This window comes from Bubalus bubalis, chromosome 6, assembly GCF_019923935.1.
Source record: "Bubalus bubalis isolate 160015118507 breed Murrah chromosome 6, NDDB_SH_1, whole genome shotgun sequence".
NCBI lineage: Eukaryota > Metazoa > Chordata > Mammalia > Artiodactyla > Bovidae > Bubalus > Bubalus bubalis.
The window spans coordinates 44,620,891-44,645,870 of record NC_059162.1 but is presented as its reverse complement, the minus strand read 5'-3'; the positions used below and the strand labels follow the sequence as shown (position 1 = coordinate 44,645,870).

The 24,980-nt window shown below is 35.2% G+C and overlaps 1 protein-coding gene across 7 annotated transcripts in view; it reads left to right on the top strand.

The window, feature by feature from the left end:
• The window catches only part of SNX7 (sorting nexin 7), a 164,135-nt gene that overhangs the window by 90,272 nt on the left and 48,883 nt on the right, over positions 1-24,980 (top strand). For 3 of the 7 annotated variants that reach the window (XM_025288225.2, XM_006049769.3, XM_006049772.3), the window contains exon 8: positions 4,567-4,719. In XM_025288225.2, coding sequence (XP_025144010.2) covers positions 4,567-4,719 — 153 coding nt within the window. Of the gene's footprint in view, positions 1-4,566; positions 4,720-19,579; positions 19,637-23,793; positions 23,824-24,668; positions 24,852-24,980 lie in introns of those variants that run through there. The other 4 variants (XM_006049771.4, XM_044944653.1, XM_025288226.2 and 1 more) reach the window with 4 other exon arrangements.

The following is a 24,980-nucleotide window of genomic DNA, read 5'->3' as shown; positions in this document are numbered from 1 at the left end:
TCCACATAGTCAAAGGCTTTGGCATACAGGCATGGTAACTTGGGGCTATTCTGCTACACGTAGCTACAGGCAGGGTAGCTTGGGGCTATTTAGTCACTCTGGAAAGAACATGTGTTTTGACTTGGTTTGAATCTCTATGATGCCACAGAAAGTTATGTGATCTCCTTTGTATATTTCTCGCAGTTTCTCCTTTGTATATGTCTCCCAAAAGCTAGACAATATTACAAAGTTTGCAGCATTATAATGCAGATTAAATGAAATAATGTATGTAAAGCCTATAGCTTAATACGGTGGCCTGTGGCAGAAATACAATAAATGCTCATTATTATTGTTGCTGTTCCTATTACTAAAGTATTGAAGAAGGATGTTGTTTTGTTTTCCTGAGCTCTTAGTATTAATGGTTTTCATTTAATCGTGTGACTCCTTTTTAGCTGAATATAACTGAAGCTAGAGATTACCACATTAGTCTGTGGTTAAATCTAAATCATTATTTTCACTATGTTACATTCTTTTATTACTTATTCTGATATTTCAACATTGTCCTGGCAAAAAGGATTGTTTACTTTGTCAGTTTTTCCACCAACAGAGGGCCAATTTTCCAGTATTTGTGAAATGAATGATTCAGACTTTAATCTTTTAAAATTCAGTCTTTATGTTGTTTTGCGGTAGAAACTATGAATTGAATTTCCTACTTTTAGAGTTATTGAAACTTTGCCATGTGGTTAGATGGGCTTCTTTGGTGTGCCAGGCACCTAACATGTTATTCTCCCACTTAGGTGAAATTATATTGAGTATTTATATTCATAACCTTGACTGCGCCATCTGTATGGACAGTTTCTTGTACCGTCCATATTTTAGCAAAACTTGCTAAAATTGCAGTCAACTAAGGGAAGGGAGATCTAATAATATGTCTTTATAAATTGGTAGGAAAGATATAGTCCAGATTATTTCTAATTTGAATTAAGTGTTTTGTGCTTATTATCAGTTAGAGTTTCCTAAAAGTTAAAATTACGGGAAGATGATTCAGTGTGAGGAAATACCTAATGTCACTTTCCTGTTTTTCAAACTAAAGTCATGATGGAGTCATCAATAAAAATGGTCTATATATATATATATATATAGCCAGCAAAAATAAGAATTGGTAATATATATTTAGAATGAATTGTATAGAATTGGATATATTATCATCTACATTGGTGAGAATAAATCAAGAAATTGCCCTGGAAATTAATACCTAGATCCTGGCAGAGGAATAGCATATTTCCAGAGACTAAAATACTGGAAGAGGAGAGGCAGTCAGCTCCCATTTCACCAGCTGGTGGTGGTGGTGCTGGTGATGGTTGTGATGGATAACATTTAGTAGGCAAATTGTCAGATACTGTGAACATCAGTTAATGTGTTCATTATCTCAGGCAATTTTAAATAAAAATTTCTATGGGATAGGTATCATTATTTTTATGTTCATTTTGTAGATGAAGAATCTAAGCCTTCAAAAAGTAGTCTACCCAATGTCATACAGCTTGTGAAAGACCAGTATGGAGTCTGAGATCAGTTCAACCTATCATTAGTCATATAATCTCAGTGCCATGCTGATAAGGCTACAAACCTTTCTGTGGATTGGAGTGAAGTCAGAGAACAGGACAGGCCTTCTTTAAGAATGCAGTAGCTCTGGGCCAGAGCAGAAGCACCAACTAGCCTAGGCACCACTAACAAGGGCTGGCAAGATGGGGAGCTGCAGGTTGGTAAAGAGAAGACTGTTGTAAAGCCCTTATGGCAGTGACACCATTTTAAGCTGTATCAGGAGGGGAAGCAAAATGAACATATGATTTAGATACTGTTTCCTGAAGCTACTTTCAGTAAAGAATTTTGCAGGTCATCCCACTCCAGTGCAGAGCAATTTTAGACTGCAGAACCTAAGCGGAGGAGAAAAAGTGTAGTTACAGTTGGTATAGTTACTTCTTGATCCTAGATATAAAAAAAACATTTTTCTAATCATTTCCATCTGGCTGTGAAAATGGGAAGATTTGCTCCAACAACCCAGGGAAATGAGGTTTTGTAACCAGCGCATGAGCTTTCTATGGATCCTGTTTGAGTTTGGCCTGTCAATAATTTTACCTTAGCTTATTCTCCAGCATCCAAAGTCCACTATTAGACTTCCCATTAATGTCCTGTTGGGTTTCCCAGGTGGCACAGTTGTGAAGAATCCATCTGCCAATGCAGGAAATGTAAGAGACACGAGTTTGATCTCTGGGTTGGGAAGATCCCCTGGAGTAGGAAATGGCAACCTGCTCCAGTATTCTTACCTGTAAAATTCCATAGACAGAGGAGCCTAGTGGGCTACAGTCCATGAGGTTGTAAAGAGTCAGACATGACTAAGCAATCGCGCATACATACCCACACAACACCCTTTTAGACATCCTATATGATTTAGCAAAATAATTACCCCATAGAGTCATCAGTTCAGTTCAGTTCAGTCACTCAGTTGTGTCCGACTCTTTGCAACCCCATGAATCGCAGCACGCCAGGCCTCCCTGTCCATCACCAACTCCCAGAGTTCACCCAAACTCTTGTGCATCGAGTCGGTGATGCCATACAGTCATCTCATCCTCCGCTGTCCCCTTCTCCTCCTGCCCCCAATCCCTCCTAGCATCAGGGTCTTTTCCAATGAGTCAGCTCTTCGCATGAGGTGGCCAAAGTATTGAAGTTTCATCCTCAGCATCAGTCCTTCCAATGAACACCCAGGACTGGTCTCCTTTAGGATGGACTGTTGGATCTCCTTGCAGTCCAAGGGACTCGCAAGAGTCTTCTCCAGCACCACAGTTCATAGGTACCCATAAAAGTAATAAATGGCCTCACTGAGATAGTTTACAAACAAAACAAGAAAGTTAAGGGGGGGAAAAAAAAAACCCTATATATTCCCACCATACACAAACCATGAAAACCAACCCTACGTATGAAATAGATCTCCCATAGGTAATAAAGAGCTGGACATGACTGAGCGATTAACACTTTACATTTTGCAGATAATAAAAGATTTATATAATACCAAACATCTAGTCTGAGGGAAATAAAAGCAAATAGGCTGCAATGAAATAAAGTCAGAGTGAAATTCATAGCAAAATGAATGAATAAAAAGTGATATTTTAAGCAAGCATTGAAAGTAAAATAAATTTTTTTTTTTTTTTATTCTAAGACATACATTATTACCTTTAAACATGTCTGTAATGGGCACCTTCTTAATGACAGCCTCTTTTGAATACTTGGAGTCAAGGAATAGTAGTAATGTATAATGCCCCTTTTATTAATAAAACATGGGAGTAATGGTGTTATTTCTGCTTAACTGTCCCTGCCTTTGGTCTCACTCAATAAAATCTAGAGCCTTTACCATGGACTGCATAGTAAGATCTGGTCAAGCAACTGCTTCTCTGACTGCATCTCCTAGGATCTTCCCTCTTTTTTAACTCTGCCACCTGCTACAGTCATACTGGTCTCCTTGCTCTTCTTGGACCATCCAGACATGCTTCTATCTCTAGACCAATGTCCTGTTTTTTCTCTGCCAGGAATGCTTTTCCTGCTAAGAACTGCATGATTCACTCTAAGATCAACTTTAGATATGACACTTTCTCATTTAGATTTTCCCCAGCCATCCTATCTAAAATTGCATTGTTCTTATACTCCTTATCTACCTTTCTACTTCATTTTTCTTTTTGGCACTTATTATCAAATGATAGATATTTCATTTGTCTTGCTTATGCTTTGTCTTTCCTGATAGAATATAAGTTCTGGTAAAAGCAGGAATTTTTGTCTGTTTTCTTCATTATTGAATCTCCAGGCCCTTGAAGAATGCCTGATACATAGAAGGCACTTAATAAATATATGTATGCTGAATATAATAATAAACAAAATAGGGATAAATATATTAAAATTTGTATAAATATAATGTGTTAAATTTAAGCAATACATTGGTGGGTTCCATGCTCAAATGTTCTGGGTGATTTGAGGAGGAGGTGTGACTGTCACACACAGCTTGTCTAATGGCGTGTGGACTAGGTGTCATGTGTCTTGAGATATAAACCTGCCTCTGTTACCAGCTGAATGGAATGTAGCTAGTTAATCCCCTGGGCCTCCAGGCTGGACTGAATAATCTATATGGATGTTATAATATGTCAGTTAATTGAGCATTCTGGTCAAAACAGTTGAAAAGTGAGAAGCAGGAAAGATAAGCTGAAGATGTGAAACCGTATCTTTTAACATAAATATTATCACTACAAACAGTGGTAATGAGAGAGTTATTGCAAAAGAATTTTGAGATTACTTGTAGTTCATTTTCCTTTGATTTATAAATAGTGAAACTGAGGCCCAAGGTTTGAGAGCTTTATCCAAAGTCAAGTGCTATTGGTCACAGACCTTAGAACTCTACGTGATATCTCTGACTATACTGGCGACTCTTCAAAAAAAATATTCTTGTGCTTTTTAAAAATATATAATATTCATCTTAGATTCAAAGAATTCACTTAGTGGCAGGAATGCATAGATCAACTGATCTCTCTTTGTGATCTAATTCAGCTTGCGGAAGAGATTGGAAAACTGGAAGATAAAGTGGAGTGTGCGAATAATGCCCTGAAAGCAGATTGGGAAAGATGGAAACAAAACATGCAAAATGATATCAAGTCAGCATTTACAAATATGGCTGAGGAAAACATCCTGTATTATGAACAGGTAATTAGTAATATGCAGTATTGCTTTCTTTTAAAACAGTTATCCTCTCTCTTACTTTCTGTTTGTCTTGTGTTGAAAGAGTCTGTTCAGGAACCAAGTGTCACATTCAAAACCCTCTTTGGTGGCTCAGTGCCAGTGGAGCTGCCAGTTAATAGAGCATCACTAAACCCACCCACCAACACAAACGTGTTTACCTGTAAGAAGGTGATGAGCTTTCCTTCCTCCACAGCATGCCCAAGTGCCTAATTTGAGCTGAGCTTGCTGTGAGAGAGAATTCTGCTATCTTCATGTAAAACTCAGAATATAGGGGAAGGGAAAAGAAGTAAGTGCCATTTTGCACAAATGGCAACCCACTCCAGTACTCTTGCCTGGAGAATCCCATGGATGGAGGAGCCTGGTGGGCTACAGTCCACAGGGTCGCAAAGAGTCGGACACGACTGAGCAACTTCACTTTCACTTTCACTTTCAGATAAGACTCAGGATGACAGGAAGCGATTTAAGAAGTAGCCATAAGAAAAACCCAAATGTAATATTTATTAATGAAGCAGACAAGAAATGACAAAACCACCATGAGTTGTATTCATGACTTTTAGCAGTTATACTGAAGTTGTTTTGACCAGTGCCAAATTGAAATAGTTTCATAATATATTATATAAAAAGCTACAAATATTTTATATGTTACAATTGAGCTTATTTAAACACTGATTTTTTTATTTTCATATTTTCCTATTCCCTAATTTTAAAGAATACCAATAAACTGAACAGAATCTTATATATGAAAAAAAAAATTAAATACTGTCATTTTGTTTTGTTTGTCTTCCCTTCAGTTTCTTGTCTATTATTTCCCTAATTTTAAACAATACAAATAAACTGAACAGAATCTTATATATGAAAAAAAAAGTAAATGCTACCATTTTGTTTTGTTTGTATTCCCTTCAGTTTCTTGTTTTGGCAGGATCTGACATCTTCAAAAATCATTTGATCAGGCTTCTTAATGATTCTCCTAACTGGTTAAAATTTCGTTTTCTCTCCTTTTCTTACCTGGGCTTCCCAGGTGGTTCAGTGGTAAAGAATCCTCCTGCCAGTTCAGGAGACACTGGAAACACATGTTCTATCCCTGGGTCAGGGAGATCCCCTGGAGAAGGACATGGCAACCCACTCCAGTATTCTTGCCTGGAAAATTCTGTGGACAGATGAGCCTGACTGGTTACAGTCCATGGGGTCACAAAGAGTTGGATATGACAGCCACTGAGCATGCATGCTTCTTTTCTTGTATTGTTTGCAAAGTCAGAAAAGAAACAGAAGTTTGAATGAGCAGGAAATTAGTTCAGAGCTTATACCTTCTGTCCCTTCCATCCCCACCTTTCCTCTGTAGCTATTCAAAAGGTCAAAAAAGAGCATGAGTTCACTCTAGTTTAGTTTGGTTGGTTTTGTTTGTTTCTTTCTTTGTTTACCTTAGGAAAAATGCCTAATCAACATTTTGCTTTTCAAATGATTGTCTTTTTTGAACACAGTAGTATTTATTTGCAGTGAATTTTATGCTATTGCTTGCTTCATCTAGCAATTCTGAACATACTTTTCCTAGAAGATATATATTAAAATACATCTTTAACCTTATCGCTGTCTGAATATATGACTATATGAAATTGATACATTAAGAAAATTATATTTTGTATTCTGTAGTGCTTGCCAGGTTAAAGGTACTTTAAAATATTTTATATTTTGCAAGATTATCTAACTGATACTGATATTTTCATTCAGCAAGAAATACTTGAGCCCCTACTACCACCAGCCACTGTGCTGGGTCCTGGAGAGACCACAGTGTGCAAGACAAATGCAATCTCTTTCTCATGTGGTTACAATTAAAACAAAACATTATAATAAGAAGTATAATAAGATCCAGGATAGGAAGACTTTGCAGAGGCATCTAACCTAATCTAGAAGGAAAGAGGACGATTCCTCAGAGGATATATTTAAGCTGAGTCCTGAATAATGAATGAGAGGTAGCGAGATTCAGATGTGAGAAAGAGAGTTCCAGGCAGAGAAGACATGCACAAAAGCAGAGAGGTGAGAGAGAACATGTTCAAATTACTGAGGTTCCTTTTGGGAGAATGGTGGAGTGGAGATAGTGTTGAATTGAAAAATGAGGCTTGTAGAGGAGGAAAATGTTTCCCTCAACCCTCATAGGATCCCTGGCTGGGTCTGAAAATGAAACTGACAAAGATAAATTCACAGGAGAAAAAGCATATAAGTTGAATGAATATAAGTTCTTTGTGGCACAGGAGCCTTCATCAGCAAATCAAGATCAGAAGAAACAGATCTGAGTATTTTTATGCTAGGTTTGATGAAGATTGGGTTGTCGTGTAGAGAGGGATAGGTTAAGGAGTATAACGTAAGCCCAGTAAACTGAGGGAGACTTAGCAGGGCCTTTTTGTTAGGACTCTTCTCGTGTCCTTGGCTTCAGAGGTAAAGATGCACCTTTCCTCTGGGGATGAGGATCCCACCTCTTACTTGAGGATTTTATGACTTGCCTCAGGAGATCAGGGTTGGAAGAAGGTCAGAATGACCTTCTACTTCTATTTCTCAAACTCATTCGTCTTAATATGACAGTGTGTCATGTTTTGTGTTAGTATGTCCTGAACTCTATTAGGCTGAAAGTGAAAGTGAAGTCGCTCAGTTGTGTCCTACTCTTTGCGACCCCATGGACTGTAGCATACCAGGATCTTCCTTCCATGGGATTTTCCAGGCAAGAATACTGGAGTGGGTTGCCATTTCCTTCTCCAGGAGATCTTCCCAACCCAGGGATTGAACCCGGGTCTCCCACATTGTAAGCAGACGCTTTACCATCTGAGCCACCAGGGAAGTCTGAAGAAGGCCTTAATAAGCTTTGTGTTTTATTTCTCATTCTAAGGGAAATGGGAAATGCCATTAAAGAGTTTTCAGCAGGGAAGAGACAATTTGGACTTGCCTTTTAGAATGATCACGCAGGCTATATATGGGTCATAGTGGAACAAAACTAAACATATTGAGCCTGGTTAGAAAGTAGCAACAAAGCCAGAGAGGTGAACTGACATAGAGGTTTCGTGGCAGCCGGCTAGAGATTGGAGGACAGATTTAAGTGATTTTCTTTTTAGCAAGTGAGGTTGGAAAGATTGTTTTCTACCTCCCCTCCTTTTTTATTCTACGTTAACAACCTTAAGTAAATTAAAATATCTAAAAGCAACTCCCCATAAGTCTCAGATTTTGAAATGATTTAAAATATTTCTGTTGGATAAAGCAGATTTGTCATTATACGCTTTTTTTTTTACAACTTTAACTGTTTTAAAACCACAGAAATAACTTTATCTCTCCTTAATGATAGAACATGGCCACACTGACATTATAGGAGTGCTATGACAATTAATAATTGAAATAATTTTTTAAGAAAATTAGAATAGACATTATACTATAAGTGATTACGATTATAAAACATATTAGGTTATAAAAATCATGTGACAAACACTCAATACTATGTTGTCTTCTCAATGATAATGTCTGCAAAACTTAGTTCTAAGTTTGTATTTTTAATTTTCTTACGAGAAAATGTTCATAGTAGTTCCATTGAACTTCAACTGAAATGTTCGGATTTTGACTATACCTCTCACATAAATGCACACTTTTTTTTATTCTGATAGATTGCACTCAGTTTATACAAAATACTATCTTCTTAGAAATAGTTAAATTAGCATCACTGTGCCATATTGCTGTATTGCAAATTTTGTCCCTCGCAGTAGTTTATATCTATGTTTTTAACTCTTTCCTCCAAGTGAATTGTATTTCTAAATCTTACTAAAATTATATCAAGTGTACGGCATTTTAGATGGAGATATTTGGAGGAATCATTAGCTTTCTTTATTATAACTTCATAAGGTCTCTACAACTCAAGTTATTTATTGAGTTTTTTCCTGAGTGAATAACTTTTAACTGATTTGGCACATGATTCCAGGCATAATCGGAAATTGAAGCCCTTATGTAATCAAGGCTTCCTAATTAACACACAGACTGTATGGCCTGAAACAGCAACAGTCTGCTGTTATCTGTTAACTTCAGAATATGTCAAATATATAAGGAAGTAAAATGTTGCAGAATCTTTCCAGTTCCTTTTTAATTTAATCACATTGTTATGGAAATACTTCTTTTTTCATCAACATTTGTAAAAAAAAAAAAATAATAATAATAAACCCCCAAAGGGGTTTGCTCCTAGTGTGATAGAAAAAATAGGGTATAAACATTTGTCTTTGGACCTTTATGAAGTAAAATGGTTACAACTTGTTTATAACTTAAAATTTAACTATTAAAATGACAGAGGAAAATCAGTTTGTAAATATGAGATATGTCTGTATCAAAGGCCCATTATTGTCTAACTGAAATATTGTACTTAGATATGTGAACTTACTTAGAGACAGTTGACCTCAAATATAAAACAAGGATCTGAAATAAACTCTGAATAGGTAAAATGAAGCTATTCCCAATTGTGTTCTGTATGACCAGTAACTAAGAATAAACTTGAATCTTTTTTGAAAAAATAAGAACAAAGCAATAAAATAAAAAATCCCATTAACCATAGGTGAATAATTTCCAAGTATATTAGTATCCAAATAACCAAAGAAAGTTATTTCTTACTAAAGCGTGAAGGGATGCTAAAACTATAAACTATGACATGTTGGATAAAGTGCACAGACATTTTCTCCTTGTTCTTTAGTAGGTACAAAATAAGACTGCCCAGGTGGCTCAGTGGTAAAAATCTGCTTGCAGTGCAGGAAATGCAGGTTCAATTCCTGGGTTGGGAAGATCCCATGGAGAAGGAAATGGCAATCCATTCCAGTATTCTTGCCTGGGAAATCCCATGGACAGAGAAGCCTGGCAGGCTACAGTCCATGGGGTTGCAAGAGTCAGACATAACTTAGTGAATAAACAAAAACACAAGGTACAAAGTAGTATGTTTTTATTGTTGTTGATGATGCTGATACTGATAATTATGATGATGGTGAAGAAATTTAAAAGGAAGGAATCCTTGGTAGATATCATACACTGAAGTAATATGCTCTTTAAAGTTTAATATAATAATCATGAAAAGATCACATAATATTAATTATTGCCAAATAAAATCATTTGTAGTTAACTGAATATAATACTTGAAGTAGTAAAATTTATTTCTTTGCATAGTTTATTTTAGACTTAATATATGGAAGTCTTTTTGGCCTCATTTTCTGGTTTTAGAATTAATACATGTACAAAAATGACAAAAGTTAACCACACAAATGTATAAAGAGGAAATAAAGAATACCCATAACCTTATCTCCTAGAGAGGGGTATATTGAAATGCATTTATAGAAAAATAATTTGCTCTGTGCTGATCAAAATATTTTAAAATTTCTGCATTTCCACATATGTCAACATAAAAGCATGATTACTTATTTGTGTTATGATGACTACAGTGGACATGTGTTATTTTGAGTTCTGTATTTTTCATTTGTTTAAACATTTTTCTGCATAACTTGATCTTTATATAGTACATAATGTTCATATATCTTTATTAGTGAAGATAACTACTCATAATTGAACATTTATGTAAATTTTTATGCTCTCATAAACAATACTATTTAAAATAATTATGAACATTAGACTTAAGATCTTTCTTGATAAGATATTCAAGAAATAGCCAAGATAGAGGTCACTTCATTTCAAATGCTATCAGTCTTATTTAAGAATGTTAGTTGCCTCATGTAAAATCATTCTTTTAGATTCTATTAACATCAAAACCTTATGCTAAGCAGCATTCAAATTCAAACTTCCCCTTAGGGAAGAATAATAAGTATATGTATTTTTCATTTGATTGATACAGCTTTACAATATATTACTTTTTAATGGAAGAGTATTTGAATTCGTTCAGTTGAATCGTAATAAACTGACTTAGTAGAAGGGTTCTATCATTATTGAATAATAAAAATATTTATGTCTACATGGGTATCTAGGAAGCAGAAAAGCATCTAGTATAGGATGTTTTCTCTGAGATAAAAGAAGCAAAAAAAAAAATCATTTCAAGAGTTCACAATCTAGCCAAATCAATAACACAACTAATGCTTCGCTAAAATCCAAGTCCAGCTATATATGGACCATTCAAAAAGCAGAGAAAATTTTAAAAATACACATCATAGAAGTTCTTTTACAAAGTAAGTAACAGAGAAGCATTGAATCCCCTAGAAGTTTTCAGGTATAGTTGTTTTTATTTAGAAATATATTCCTTGTTATATTGGGGAATAGTAAAATAAATTGTAGCAAAAGAGTTTTTTGTTTTACATTCAGTGATGTGCTACATATTTTGGAGCATTTTTTAAAATTTTCATGAATATTTAAAACACCATGATCCAAATAAAGGTATCTCCCAAACACTGTGACTTTAAGAGGTTAATCTATGTTGATAATGATAATAAAACTGCCAGCTAAGAAGGTTCTGATGAGTGAAATTTATGTATCTGTCTGAAATTTCATTATTTTTTTAAAAATTGGGTCTCAGATAAATTATGGACTTGCTGTTCATCTACATTAATTGAAAGGAGCAGTGGGGGAGAATAACTTTCCCAAGATCTAACTCCATCCAGCAAAGAGGAGCTGTTATGTAACAAGACAGAAACTTGATGACAAAGTACTATTTTGAAAATCTGGGAGTCAAAGAAAAGGAAAGGAAGGAAACCCTGGCCATCTAGTCATATTCCCTACAATTTAGTAAAGTGATTTGAAAAATTACAAAAAAGTTTAATTTCAGCATCAGTGTTATGTCTTTCTTGTAGAGAGGATGGAAGTGATTGAAGGTTTACTCAACTATAGTTGTTTAGTATCATTTTGGTCACAAAGAATGACCTGTAGTTTCTTAGTTTTCCTTTTAAATGTTGGGAGAGGAGCATAATAGTTGCTCTATGCTGAGCAATTTAAATTATATTTTTATATTGACAGTCTCTTAAGATGAAATGGAGTAAATAGATACTTTGTTTAAGGTTAATGTGTGTCTCAACTCCCTTTGAAAATCATAAGAACAAAAAGCTAGAATAATTCAGTTATCTAGGACAGGGATTTTGGAATCCATATCAGGGTACTTTTCTTTTTACAATCATGCCTCATAGCATTTACTTAAACTCATACCTTACCTAATCTCTAGAACTCAGGAAGACAGATCTCCTGATGGTGGTTAAACAACCCTTCAGAAAATAATTTGAAACTGTTGGAAGAAGGTTTCAGAACTACATTATACACCCTAGTGAATTCAGTAGATTTCCATTAATGCATAGGATAGATTTCCTGAAAAGTAAACATGACCAGCTTGAGAGGCTAAGATGCTTAGATATTTACTCAACCTGACCATTTTTGTGCCAGTTAGAATTTCCACTTCATTACATTCTTTTGTCCACGTTATTGACTTTTTTAATTACTGGAAGGTACTCATTAGAAACCTGATGTCAAGATTAACAAATTCGGGCTACAGTACACCACATGTTTAGGGACCATCCAGTTTATTTAGGGACAGTCATCTTCATCACAACACCAAGTTTTCATCTTCTTAATGCCATAAAGCTCCATTGAATGCCTAGGAACTTTTCCCTTTGTATTTTTAGTAAAGAGACCAACACTATTGATTATTTAATGATTAATCTTGTCCTTTTTACCATTTATGCTATCGAAATTTTTTTTTTTGTAAGCAATCAATTCCTATTTGAAATAGAATCTAAAGGTACATAATAATAATGCTTAAAACAAGGGAAGCAGAGAGGAAATAACCTTGTGCATCCTAAGACTTTAAAACATTTTATTCTTACTCTCAGATGAGAGGCTTCACCACTGCTTATAGAAACAAAACCTTCAATAAACTCTTGCTTGTGCTGTTCATGGGATGCTGTTATGGTCCTCTGTTATTAGTTGATTGGTTGTGGGAGAGGCATCCATGGAGAAAACCAACCACAGAGGCTGAGAAGCTGCCTTCTCAGCTTGATAGATTGTACCAGGAATCTTGGATGAGTGAAGAGATGAAATTATAAACTGAGCTAAGGGAATGCTACATTAAAGACATTTTACAAATTTTTAAAATCAACTAGTAGAAATGCTGGAGGAAGTCCCTGGGCATAGTTTTTGAGTCTCTAATTGTTTATTTGAGGACATATTTGATCACACAATCATTGGCTCCCATTTATTTTACTTTTGCTGTCATTGGGTATGACAACTTTGTAGCCAAGTGCCTTCCTCTTAAGTTATGCTGTTTCATTTTATTGAAGAAGGTTGCAATGCATCTTAGCACATTAAAGTTCCTAAGAAACTCCTTAGGAAAGAACTATGTTCAGCTTTGTTTAAGATCTCAGGTTTATTTGTTCACAGAAGTCATTTATGGAATTCATGTCTGAAATATTTATGGAACTATTGTCAAGAAAATACTTAAGAAACTGATAAAAATGTAAGACTTCTAATGCTCATTAAAGCCTTTATTGTAAAACCATCTGAAGATGTTTAGTAGCTATGAACTCTTGACAGAGTAAATTTCAGTTGCACTTGTTTTTAAAAAAAAAAAACTGCTCAATTGTAGCCAACTACCTTTTTAAAGTTTCACCTCAATAATTTGATACAGCTTTCCAGTGATTCAAAGGAATTCTTTTCTCTCATAGCAAATAAGGTAAATGTTATACTCTATATTGATGACAAAGTCCTTTCATATTCCAAGTTGTAAATCTACTTCTAACTGGTTCCCCCCACCCCACACCCTAGCACCAAGGAATCTTTATACTCAAACCAAAAATACTTTGCAAAAAGATTATTTTCAGCATGTAGAATGATAGTATACTTTTGTCAAGTTTAAGTCATTTAATTTACTGGGTCTTTGTCTTGATCATCACATTGATTTGCTTCTTTCAAAATTGAAGTTTTATAAGATTCATGAGGTCTTATTATGTTAGAAGATACTTAAAAAAAAAAATTCCCTGCCGCCCTTCTTGTCATTGTTCAGTCACTCAGTGGTGTCTGACTCTTTGCCACCCCATGGACTGTGGCACACCAGGCTTCCCTGTCCATCACCAACTCCCAGAGCCTGCTCAAACTCATGTCCATTGAGTTGGTGATGCCATCCAACCATCTCATCCTCCGTCGTCCCCTTCTCCTCCTGCCCTCAATCTTTCCTAGCATAAGGGTCTTTTCCAGTGAGTTGGCTCTTTGCATCAGGTGGCCAAAGTATCGGAGCTTCATCTTCAGCATCAGTCCTTCCAATGAGTATTCAGGATTTATTTCCTTTAGGATTTATTGGTTTAACCTTGCAGTCCAAGGGACTCTCAAAAGTCTTCTTCAATACCACAGTTCAAAAGCATCAATTCTTTGGCACTCAGCCTTCTTTATGGTTCAACTCTCACATGTGTACATGACTACTGGAAAAACTACATAGTTCTGAGCAACTATATGCCAATGAAATTTTTTTAAAAAAGAAAGCATATCTAGAATTAACTTTAGGAAGTTGAATAATTTGAATTCACAAAAAAAAGAATTATATTCTATGTATTCTGTATATTAAATTGCATTGCAAAGAAATTAGTTCTCTGCCACTAGGAATTTTAAAGCAGTTGTTGAATAATGTACATCAGCAATTCTGTTTAAAGTAGAATTTCTCTATGCATTTTATAGGAAATTAGTTTTTGTAATGTTAATGGGTGTTTATCTTGATAGAAAAGATAGATCCTGTAGTCAAATAAGTTTGAATTAAACAGGCATGTTTACTAAAGAAGTTCTTAGAACCTTTTATGCGCTTATATGGGCTTCCCAGGTAGCGCTAGTGGTAAAGAACCCAGTTGCCAATACAGAAGACATAAGAGACAGGAGTTCAGTCCCTGTGTTGGGAAGATCCCCTGGAGGAAGACACAGCAACCCACTCCAGTATTCTTGCCTGGAGAATCCCATGGAAAGAGCACCTGGAGGGCTTCAGTCCATGGGGTCACAAAGGGTCAGACACGACTAAAGTGATTTAGCACATGTTCTTATATGGTTTATGAATCTAAGATATAACTTTGACTAGGTTAGCATTTCTTCTTATAGCATTAGCCTGTCATGAAACACAATTTAGGAAACCTTGGGTAATTGATCTCTAAAGTTATGTTACTTAAAGTGTGGACTAATGCCTAATTCATAAATTGTTTATTACAGATTTATAACATAAATTCAGAAATAGAATATAACCAATTGAAATATTCTAGGGCCATTAAACATTGTCATGATGTCCAGGTGACTATTAGACTTCTTTTGTTGAATCAAGTATAGGCCAGTTGGGGTATTGTCCAGCTTTTGTGATGATTTCTTGTGGCATGAAGTGTGAACTAGTCAGCTCAGTAGGATCTAAGGGTTCTTAGCCAACAAAAGATGTGTTCTTCACCACAGATAGTTTGAGAAGCACTGCTCTGAAGTTCCTTCTGTTTTCTAGAAGTTTGTTCATCTCTTCAAATTAACATAGGTAGTGTTTTTTCTCATTTAAAAATTTATAATCTGGCTGATATTCAAGTATTATAATGTATATAAAGCATGATTAATTATAGAATTCAGTTTAAAGGCACCAAGGTCTGATTTTTATATACTTTTAAGGAAACCTTAAAAATGAAGTATTTATCATTTTTAGAATTCAAAATATCATGTAACTGTGTTGTTTTATTTATTAAGTGATTGCAGCCATGAAATTAAAAGATGCATACTCCTTGGAAGGAAATTTATGACCAACCTAGATAGCATATTAAAAAGCAGAGATATTACTTTACCAACAAAGGTCCATCTAGTCAAGGCTGTGGTTTTTCCAGTAGTCATGTATGGATGTGAGAGTTGGACTGTGAAGAAAGTTGAGCGCCGAAGAATTGATGGTCTTGAACTGTGGTGTTGGAGAAGACTCTTGAGAGTCCCTTGGACTGCAAGGAGATCCAACCAGTCCATTCTAAAGGAGATCAGTCCTGGGTGTTCTTTGGAAGGAATAGTGCTAGAGCTGAAACTCCAGTACTTGGGCCACCTCATGCGAAGAGTTGACTCATTGGAAAAGACCCTGATGCTGGGAGAGACTGGGGGCAAGAGGAGAAGGGGATGACAGAGATGGCTGGATGGCATCACTGACTCAATGGACGTGAGTTTGAATGAACTCCGGGAGTTGGTGATGGACAGGGAGGCCTGGCATGCTGCGATTCATGGGGTCGCAAAGAGTCGGACATGACTGAGCAACTGAACTGAACTGAAGGAATCCTTAAAAATGAAGTATTTATCATTTTTAGCATTCAAAAGTATCATGTAACTGTGTTGTTTTATTTATTAAATGATGAGTTCTATTCTAAATTGCATATTCCAAAGCTATAGTTCATGTTTCCAAATAACTATGAACATTTTTTATTATAGTTCATGTAAGTTTTAAAGTTTTTGTTGTTTTATAGGTTTCTGCTTTCTTAAAAACTTATGTTAAAACATTTTCATTAATCTCTTATATTCTGAGATATAGTTATTTTTCAATTATTTATACGAGCGAAGTTGAATTTAGGTGTAAAAGTGACAGTTACACCATAGCATCGACAGTCTGTCTTTTCCCAACCTTTGAATTAGATGAGTTTTTCTGTAGTTAAGTTAATCAAAATTTAAATAGGTGATTACATTTTATAATGAAATCATTTCTAAAATTATCTAGATTCTGAATCAAGAACTTACATCTCACTGTGCTTCATAAAGGACAGATTGTATGCTATGGACCAATACAATAGTTCCTGTAAAGAAAAGGAAGAAATGACTTAAAACACACATGCACACACTGCATGCTGTAACACTTTGAAGAAAAAAGGTGGATTTCCTAATGAAGCAAATTAAGCTTGGATATCAGGATGCCTGCTACTAAATGTAAAATCTTGGTCATATCTTCTCTATACCTAGCTTTCTAATCTGTGAAAAGGTGGAACCAATGGTCTTCCTATGCCCCTGCCCCCTATCCACACACATCCCTCACAGGTTTTTAGAAGAATAAAATTAGAAAGTGTATGAAATGCTTTAAAATAATGTGCTTTATCATAGCTGTGCCTTGATCCAATAATCCAAAAGTAAATGTGCTTTTCTTTTAGTTTATTGTATTTTCGTGTATGATAAACAAGATCAGCTCAGTGTTTAAAGTGTCTGGTACTAAACTGGACAAACTTCATGTAATTGGCTTGTTACTAGTTAAAAAAAAAAAAAAAGAGAATGATGATATCATATATAAAAGTATGAGTAGAAAATATGAAAATTTTGGCTCTTGTATTCTCTCTATAGATTTCCAGTGTATTAGATCTTTGGAGCCCCAACTTTTCCACATGTAAAAATGAGAGAAAAGGAATTGGTTGTATCTAAGGCTCTTTCTATCTTTAGAAGATCTTGAGTTAGAGATCTACAAACTACAAAATTATTTTTAAAAGGACCACAAGATGGCGTTTGTAGCTAATGAGTTTTTTTATGTTAACTGTTGCAATCATTTAACAGTATTAACATTTGTAGTATTTACAAATGCAAACTTATTACTTATATTCTTGAGGAATATGTAAAACTAATTTTAGAAAAAATGCAAATCTTGTCATTTTAAAGTTACTGATATTTCTCAAATTATAAATTAGCAGTTTATTCTGAATTTAGACTTTTCCAAAAATGAAATTTCTTGAATAATTTTGAGCCATTGCAAAATAATAGAAGTTGATTTCCTTTTATAACATCATCTCTAATTTTTTTCTAGATTGGTTATATTTCAGGAAAATGTTTAAATATGCAGCTCCTAAAAGTTTTCATTACTATTTGGATCTTAGGTCTAGGTGATTAAAAAAGCAGTTACTAAAATGTTACACACCCCATTGCCCTCATTTTAGGTATGGCCTACAATTTTTACAGTGTAAGTTATTTTGCAATGATATTGGCCTAGTGTGGAGATGTTTACGTATTTGAGCTTCAGTGTTTCCTCACATGTAGGTGATGGCATCTGTGCCCGAGATAGTTGAGATAGCATTAAAATATGTAAAGGATGCTCAGTCATATTTCTGTTTTAATTTATTAAGAGAGATGCAGTTATTATGTCATTGGGGTTAATAGGAAAACTGGAAGCACAGCTTTTGACTTAATATGGAAATTTCTGGTTTAAAAAAAAGTACATGGTAAGGTTTGGCTTTTATCACATTTTATATTAGTAGATATCGTTATTGTTTTAGGCAAATTTGTGGTTATTTTACTTCATTAGCAGAGATATATAATATTTTATTAATTTGATTCTTGTGATAATTTGCATGAGACTAGGTTTTCCACTGGCTGTTCCATGATCAGGGTCATAGCATTACCTATGGAGATATAAAACTTTATGTTGGCTCTGTCACCTGGTGACTTAAGAGCATGGGCTTTGGATAGGCATAACTTGTGACTTTAAGTTCAGACACCTTTCATTATTTCAGTGAGCCTCAGTATCCTCTTCTGTAAAGTGCTGAAAATAATGGTATACACATCATAAATTTTATTTGATATTAAAATATACATGTCCATATGTACATAATAAAATAACTAATTTTATTTTTTAGAGGCAAAGAAAAATCTCAGAGGCAAAAAACTTATAAATATCAAATACTGAGGGGAGAGGTAAAATTTTATATTTGATGCCTTTCCATACTCTGTTAAGCCAAATAGAACAAGGCATATTTATCAATTAATATGCAATCTCATTTGCCAATTTAAAAACATTTTATTTAAGTACAGTTGATTTACAGTGTTGTGCTGGTTTCAGGTGTGTAGCAATGTGATTCACTTGTACGTACTTATATATCTATTTTTTCCAGATTCTTTTTCCTTATAGGTTATTACAGAATATTGAGTATAGCTCCCTGGGTTATACAGTAGGTCCTTGCTGGTTATCTATTAAATATATAGTAATGTGTATATGTTATTCCCAAACTCCTAATTTACCCTCCCTTCCCACTGCTTTCCCCTTTGGTAACCATAAGTTGGTCTTCCATGTCTTTGGGTCTATTTCTGTTTTGTATATAAGTTTACTTGTATTTTTTTATTTTTAGATTCCACATGGAAGCAATATCATATAATACTTGTCTTTGTCTGACTTACTTCACTTTGTATGATAATCTCTAGGTCCATCCATGTTGCTGCATATGGCATTATTTCATTCATTTTTGGCTGAGTAATATTCCATTGTGTATATATACCACCTCTCATTCTTTCATCAGTGTTTTCATCTTTAATCATTTAGGTTGCTCACATGCCTTAGTTCTTCCAGGTAGTACAGCAGTGAACACTGGAGGGCATGCATCTTTCTGAACTATGATTATCTCTGGATCTATGCTCAGGCGTGGGATTGTAGGATCACATGGTACTTCTATTTTTAGTTTTTTAAGGAACTTCCGTACTGTTCTCCATGGTGGCTATACAGTGTAGGAGGGTTCCCATTTCTCCACACCCTTTCCAGCATTTATTGCTTTAGATTTTTTGATGATGGCCATTCTGAGCTGTGTGAGGTGATGTGTATGTGCTCAGTCCCTCCTCACTGTAACTTCGATTTACATTTCTCTGAGAATTAGCGATGTTGAGTATCTTTTCATGTGGCCATCTGTCTGTCTTCTTTGGAGAAATGTCTATTTAGAACTTCTGCTCATTTTTCGATTTTTTCCTTTATGTTAGGCTGTATGAGCTATTTGTGTATTTTAGAAAGTAGTCTCTTGTTGGTCACGACATTTGTCGTTTCATTTTGTTTATGGTTTCCTCTGCTGTGCAAAAGCTTTTAAGTTAATAACTAGGTTGTGTCTGTTTATTTTTGTGTTGGCGATTTTAGGCTCTTGGATGAAAGTTGATGCATGCACGTGGTTCAAGCCCCCTCTTCTGTGAATAGGTAAATAGGCCCAGAAAAGTGAAAACATTCACTTGAATGTTTTCAGACTGTGGGACAGAACCTCTTTCTATCCCACCATTTTGAGAAAATAGTGATTCTTAAATGTGGAAGCTTTCATTGGAAGCTATATTATACCAACAGAAACCCCATTTTTGTTATCATTCATTCTTTAGAAAATGTAATCACATCTACTTGTGGATCACTGTCTTCTGAGAGCTAAAGAGACATTTACCTTTTCCTAGGGCAAAATGTCATCATTGTTTTTACTGAGGTAGCAAGAGATTTACTTTCAAGACTAATTTTATAATTAAAACTTACTTTCTACATATTCTATTTGAGAAGTCTTTAAGCATGTGTCAGAACAAAAGGGCTTTTATTTACCTTTTGAGTCTTTTTGCCCTAGTTCTGGCTCACTTTCCTAACTGTACAGTCTTTCCCAGTTGTGCCTTCAAAGAGAAGCTACAGTTTTTGGTCTTTGGCTACAAACTGGAGCCACCTAGGGAAAAAAAAATGTGCACTGGGTTCTCAATTAATGAGGATCTGTGATAAACTTGCTTTCCAGTCACCCCACATCTTGCCTAATAGCATGTTCAACATGTTTATGGGCTTTCTTTTACTGCAGTGAGCAGAACAGGGCAATAGAAAAGAGTACTGGACTCAACAGATCAGTTCTCTTATAAGATGCAAATACTCAGTTTGTCAGAGTATTGTTGTATCAAATAAAATAATATGTATAAAAATATGCACATTATTCAACTAAATGTGGAATTGTTATTGATTCTCTATGACAGTATGATAATCAAACTAGAATGAGCTAAGCTGCTGCTGCTGCTAAGTCGCTTTAGTCATGTCCAACTCTGTGCGACCCCATAGATGGCAGCCACCAGGCTCCCCCATCCCTGGGATTCTCCAGGCAAGAACACTGGAGTGGGTTGCCATTTCCTTCTCCAATGCATGAAAGTGAGAAGTGAAAGTGAAGTTTGCTCAGTCGTGTCTGACGCTTAGGGACCCCCTGGACTGCAGCCTAAGGAGCTGGCTCCTCTGCCCATTGGATTTTCCAGGCAAGAGTACTGGAGTGGGGTGCCATTGAGGAGCTAAGGGGTACGATTAAAGGTCAAGCCAACTGTGACACTAGGTATTTTTGATTGTTACTTTAATTTTAATAGATATTAGCTTGCTTTACTAATTATAATGATTTAAAAATGGAAATAAATCAGTTCCTTGATAGAAAACAGTGAGAAGCCAAATAACAGAAATACTTTAAAATATATATATAATTTACAGTTATGAGCAAGTCTCACACTGGGTTTTGAGATTTTTGTTGTTGTTTTAATGATTCTTTGTATCATTCAATTATCCCAATTGCTTATGGTATAAAAAATCCATTTCTTGAGTTTTCACTTAGTTTTTCGTACTCAAAAAAAAGATAAAGAGATTTAAAGAGCGTTAAAGGTTATCTTTAATTATTTAAAAATAGACATGTACATTGACTGGATAAATATGCAACATATCAATATTAACAGGTTAATATTAAACATTGGCAGGAGGGGGAAATTAGCATATTTAGTTAGTAAAAATATCTGCTATCAAAATTCCAAAAGATGATTGGTAGCATCAGGAGTTACACAGTTCAGGACCATGTCTCAGCTTTGTAGACCCAGAAAACTGATTGGTCAGCACCCTGACTGGGGATCAGGTTTTTATGACAAAACTTAACATTAACACATTTAGTGATCAATAGAAGCCAGGATGTCAGTTGATTAATATTAAGATTGAAAAGTGCAGTGTTTCTGATGAGCAGTGTATTTGCATCAGCAGTTCAGTACATTCCTTCCCTATGCTCTCAGCATTTATTGAACACTTACTTTCTGCCTGGCATGTTATTAACTCAATCATATTCAAAGAGTATACATACAGCTGGAAATGCATAAAAGCTTCCAAAAGATATGTAAAAAATCAGTTTCTGCACTCAAGTGTGAAAGTCACTCAGTCGTATCCAACTCTTTGCGACCCCATGGACTATACAGTCCATGGAATTCTCCAGGCCAGAATACTGGGGTGGGTAGCCTTTCCTTTCTCCAGGGGATCTTCCCAACCCAGGGATTGAATCTACATCTCCTGAATGGCAGGTGGATTCTTTACTAGCTGAGCCACAGGGAAGCCCAATATGTGGTAACAATCATAACTCAACCTGCATTTATACTCTTTCCTAAAAGTTGATCCACCTGCAATCATGCATTTTTTTTACCCTCTTCTCCTCCAAAACAGTTCTTCTTCCACTGTGTAAAAGAAAGGTATCTCATCTTGATGGCCCAGTGACTTATTAAATGTACTCTGGTGGTCATTCAAGATACTAATTATTTCCCATTGCCTATTAAATGTCTGTACCTCTTCTCAGATTTGTAATATCACAAACATATTTAACCATTGATCCTCAGCTTTCTCATCTGTAAAATAAGATTCATAATCATCACTGTGAAGTTTAAAGAAAGTAATATGTGATAGTCAAGTGTGAAAGTCACTCAGTCGTATCCAACTCTTTGCGACCCAATGGACTATACAGTCCATGGAATTCTCCAGGCCAGAATACTGGGGTGGGTAGCCTTTCCTTTCTCCAGGGGATCTTCCCAACCCAGGGATTGAATCTACATCTCCTGAATGGCAGGTGGATTCTTTACTAGCTGAGCCACAGGGAAGCCCAATATGTGGTAACAATCATAATGATGCCTCACCGAGTATTCATATAGATGTTAGCAGCTGTCATGATACTTGTTTTTCTATGCTAGTGTTCTATAATCTGTATTTCAAAATACATAAATTGTTTTTCTGCCTTTCATGTGGTGGTTGATAAGGAAATGGTTAAATAGCTAGTTTGTTTCTTTTACCACATTTCACTGTCCTTCTGAGGATTTTCTTTAGAAATGGAAATATTAATTCACAGCAATAATCAGCAGGGAGGGCTGATCTCCCTTAGACATTTATTAAACTAGGATAGTTGAAGAATATGACAATGATAGAAGCTTCTTCACATTAGGATTAATACCATATTTGGTGCAGTTTGGATCTATTTGACAGGAATTCTAAATAGAGCAGACTGCTCACATTTTCATTGAGTTTTGCCTTGAGTATGTTCAGAAGTTTATTTAAATAATAGTTTGGCAGAGTTATCAAAAAGATATGATATCTCCTGAAAGCAGTAATTGCTTTGGGCTACCCTGCAGGATTACCAGATAGTAGATTATGTATGAATTTGCAGAAGAGACCAGAAATGAGTTTCACACAGGAAACAGGACTTTTTACAAAGGTGAACTATGATTCTACAATCTATTAGCCCTTTTGTTCCATACTTTTGTATACATTGTGGATAGATTTTTAAACATTATATGTATTTAGGTATTTCTTATTTCCTTTCTTATGTTCAAAATTTGGTGAGGATTTTTAAGTATCCATAAAGCTGAATTAAATTTTTTTCTTGGCATTCAAAAGAAATAAAATACTAATAACAGCAAATAGCTAATACATTTGTCCATATGATGTTAACTGTAAGTTTTTTGAAGATGTTCTTTCTCAAGTTGTGAAAGTTCCCATCTGTTTCTAGTTTGCTGAAAATTTTTTTTTAACTAAGAAATGGACATTTGTAATTTGACAGATGTCTTTTCATGTCAACTGAGATGATATTACATTGAATACAGTCAGTTACACTGATTGATTTGAATATTAATCCAATCTTACATTCTTGGGATAAACTCCATTTGGTCATGACAATTCTTTCTATAGATTTCTGCATTTGATTTGCTAAAATTTTGTTTAGAATTTTTACATCTGTATTTATGAGGGGTAGTGATCTGTAGTTTTCTTCCCTTGTAATATCTCTGGTATGATGGAAACCTTTCCTTTCTCTTCAGTTCCCTGAAAGTTTGTGTAGAATTAATATGCTTCTTCATTAAATTTTTGATACAATTCGCTAGGGAGGTGATTTATACCTGGAGTATTCTTTATGGAAAGATATTTAACAAAAAATTCAGATTTATTTGGATTATTTATTTTTTCTAGAGTAAGTTTTGGTAATTTTGGTAGTGTGTGTCTTTTCATTGGTTTTATTCAAGTTCTCAAATGTATAGGTATAAAGTTTTCAATAAGATTTTCTTTTCCTTCAGTAGAATTTAGACTGATGTCACCTCTCTTACGGAGAAAGCAATGGCACCCCACTCCAGTACTCTTGCCTGGAAAATTCCATGGACAGAGGAGCCTGGAAGGCGGCAGTCCATGGGGTCGCACAGAGTCGGACATGACTGAGCAACTTCACTTTCACTTTTCACTCTCATGCATTGGAGAAGGAAATGGCAACCCACTCCAGTGTTCTTGCCTGGAGAATCCCAGGGACGGGGAAGCCTGGTGGGCTGCTGTCTATGGGGTCGCACAGAGTCGGACACGACTGAAGTGACTTAGCAGCACCTCTCTTAACCCCTAACAGTTGGTAGTTTATATCATCTCTCTTCTTTTATGAACAGTCTGGCTAAAAGTTTATCAATTTTGTTAATCTTCTCAAAGATCCAGTGATTCTTCTTTCGTTGATTCACACTGCTATCTTTTCTGGTTTTTTCCTTCTACTGCTTACTTTAGGTATAATTTGTTCTTTTTTAGTTTTTAAGATGGAAATTGAAGTCATTTAAGACCTTTTTCTTTTCTTATATAGGTGTTTAGTGCTATAAATTTCTCTTTATGTACTACTTAAGTGGCATCCCAATTTTTTTTTTATATATTGTGTTTTCATTTTCATTCAGTTTAAAATAAAATACTTTCTAGATTACCTTGTTATTTCTTCTTTAGATTTCAAATATTTTGGGATTTTTCAGATACCTTTCAATTGCCAGTTCCTAAGTTAATTTCACTATGCTCAGAGAACAAACCTCATATGATTTACTCTTTTTAAATGTATTGAGACTTATTGTATAACCTGGAATATGGTGAGTTTTGGTATATGTTTTATGTCCACATTAAAAAAAAATATGTATTCTCTTTTGTTCTATAGTTCTCAATTAGATCACCTTGATTCATTTCCTGGACACATTAATGGTGGCTCAGACGGTAAAGCGTCTACCTACAATGAGGGAGACCCAGGTTCAATCCCTGTGTCAGGAAGATCTCCTGGAGAAGGCAATGGCAACCCACTCCAGTACTCTTGCCTGGAAAATCCCATGGATGATGGAACCTGGTAGGCTACAGTCCATGGGGTCACAAAGAGTCTGGCACGACTGAATGACTTCACTTCACTTTCACTCACTACTTAGTCTTGGTAGACCATTATTATATAATAATTGCTGATTTTTGAGTATTTACTTTG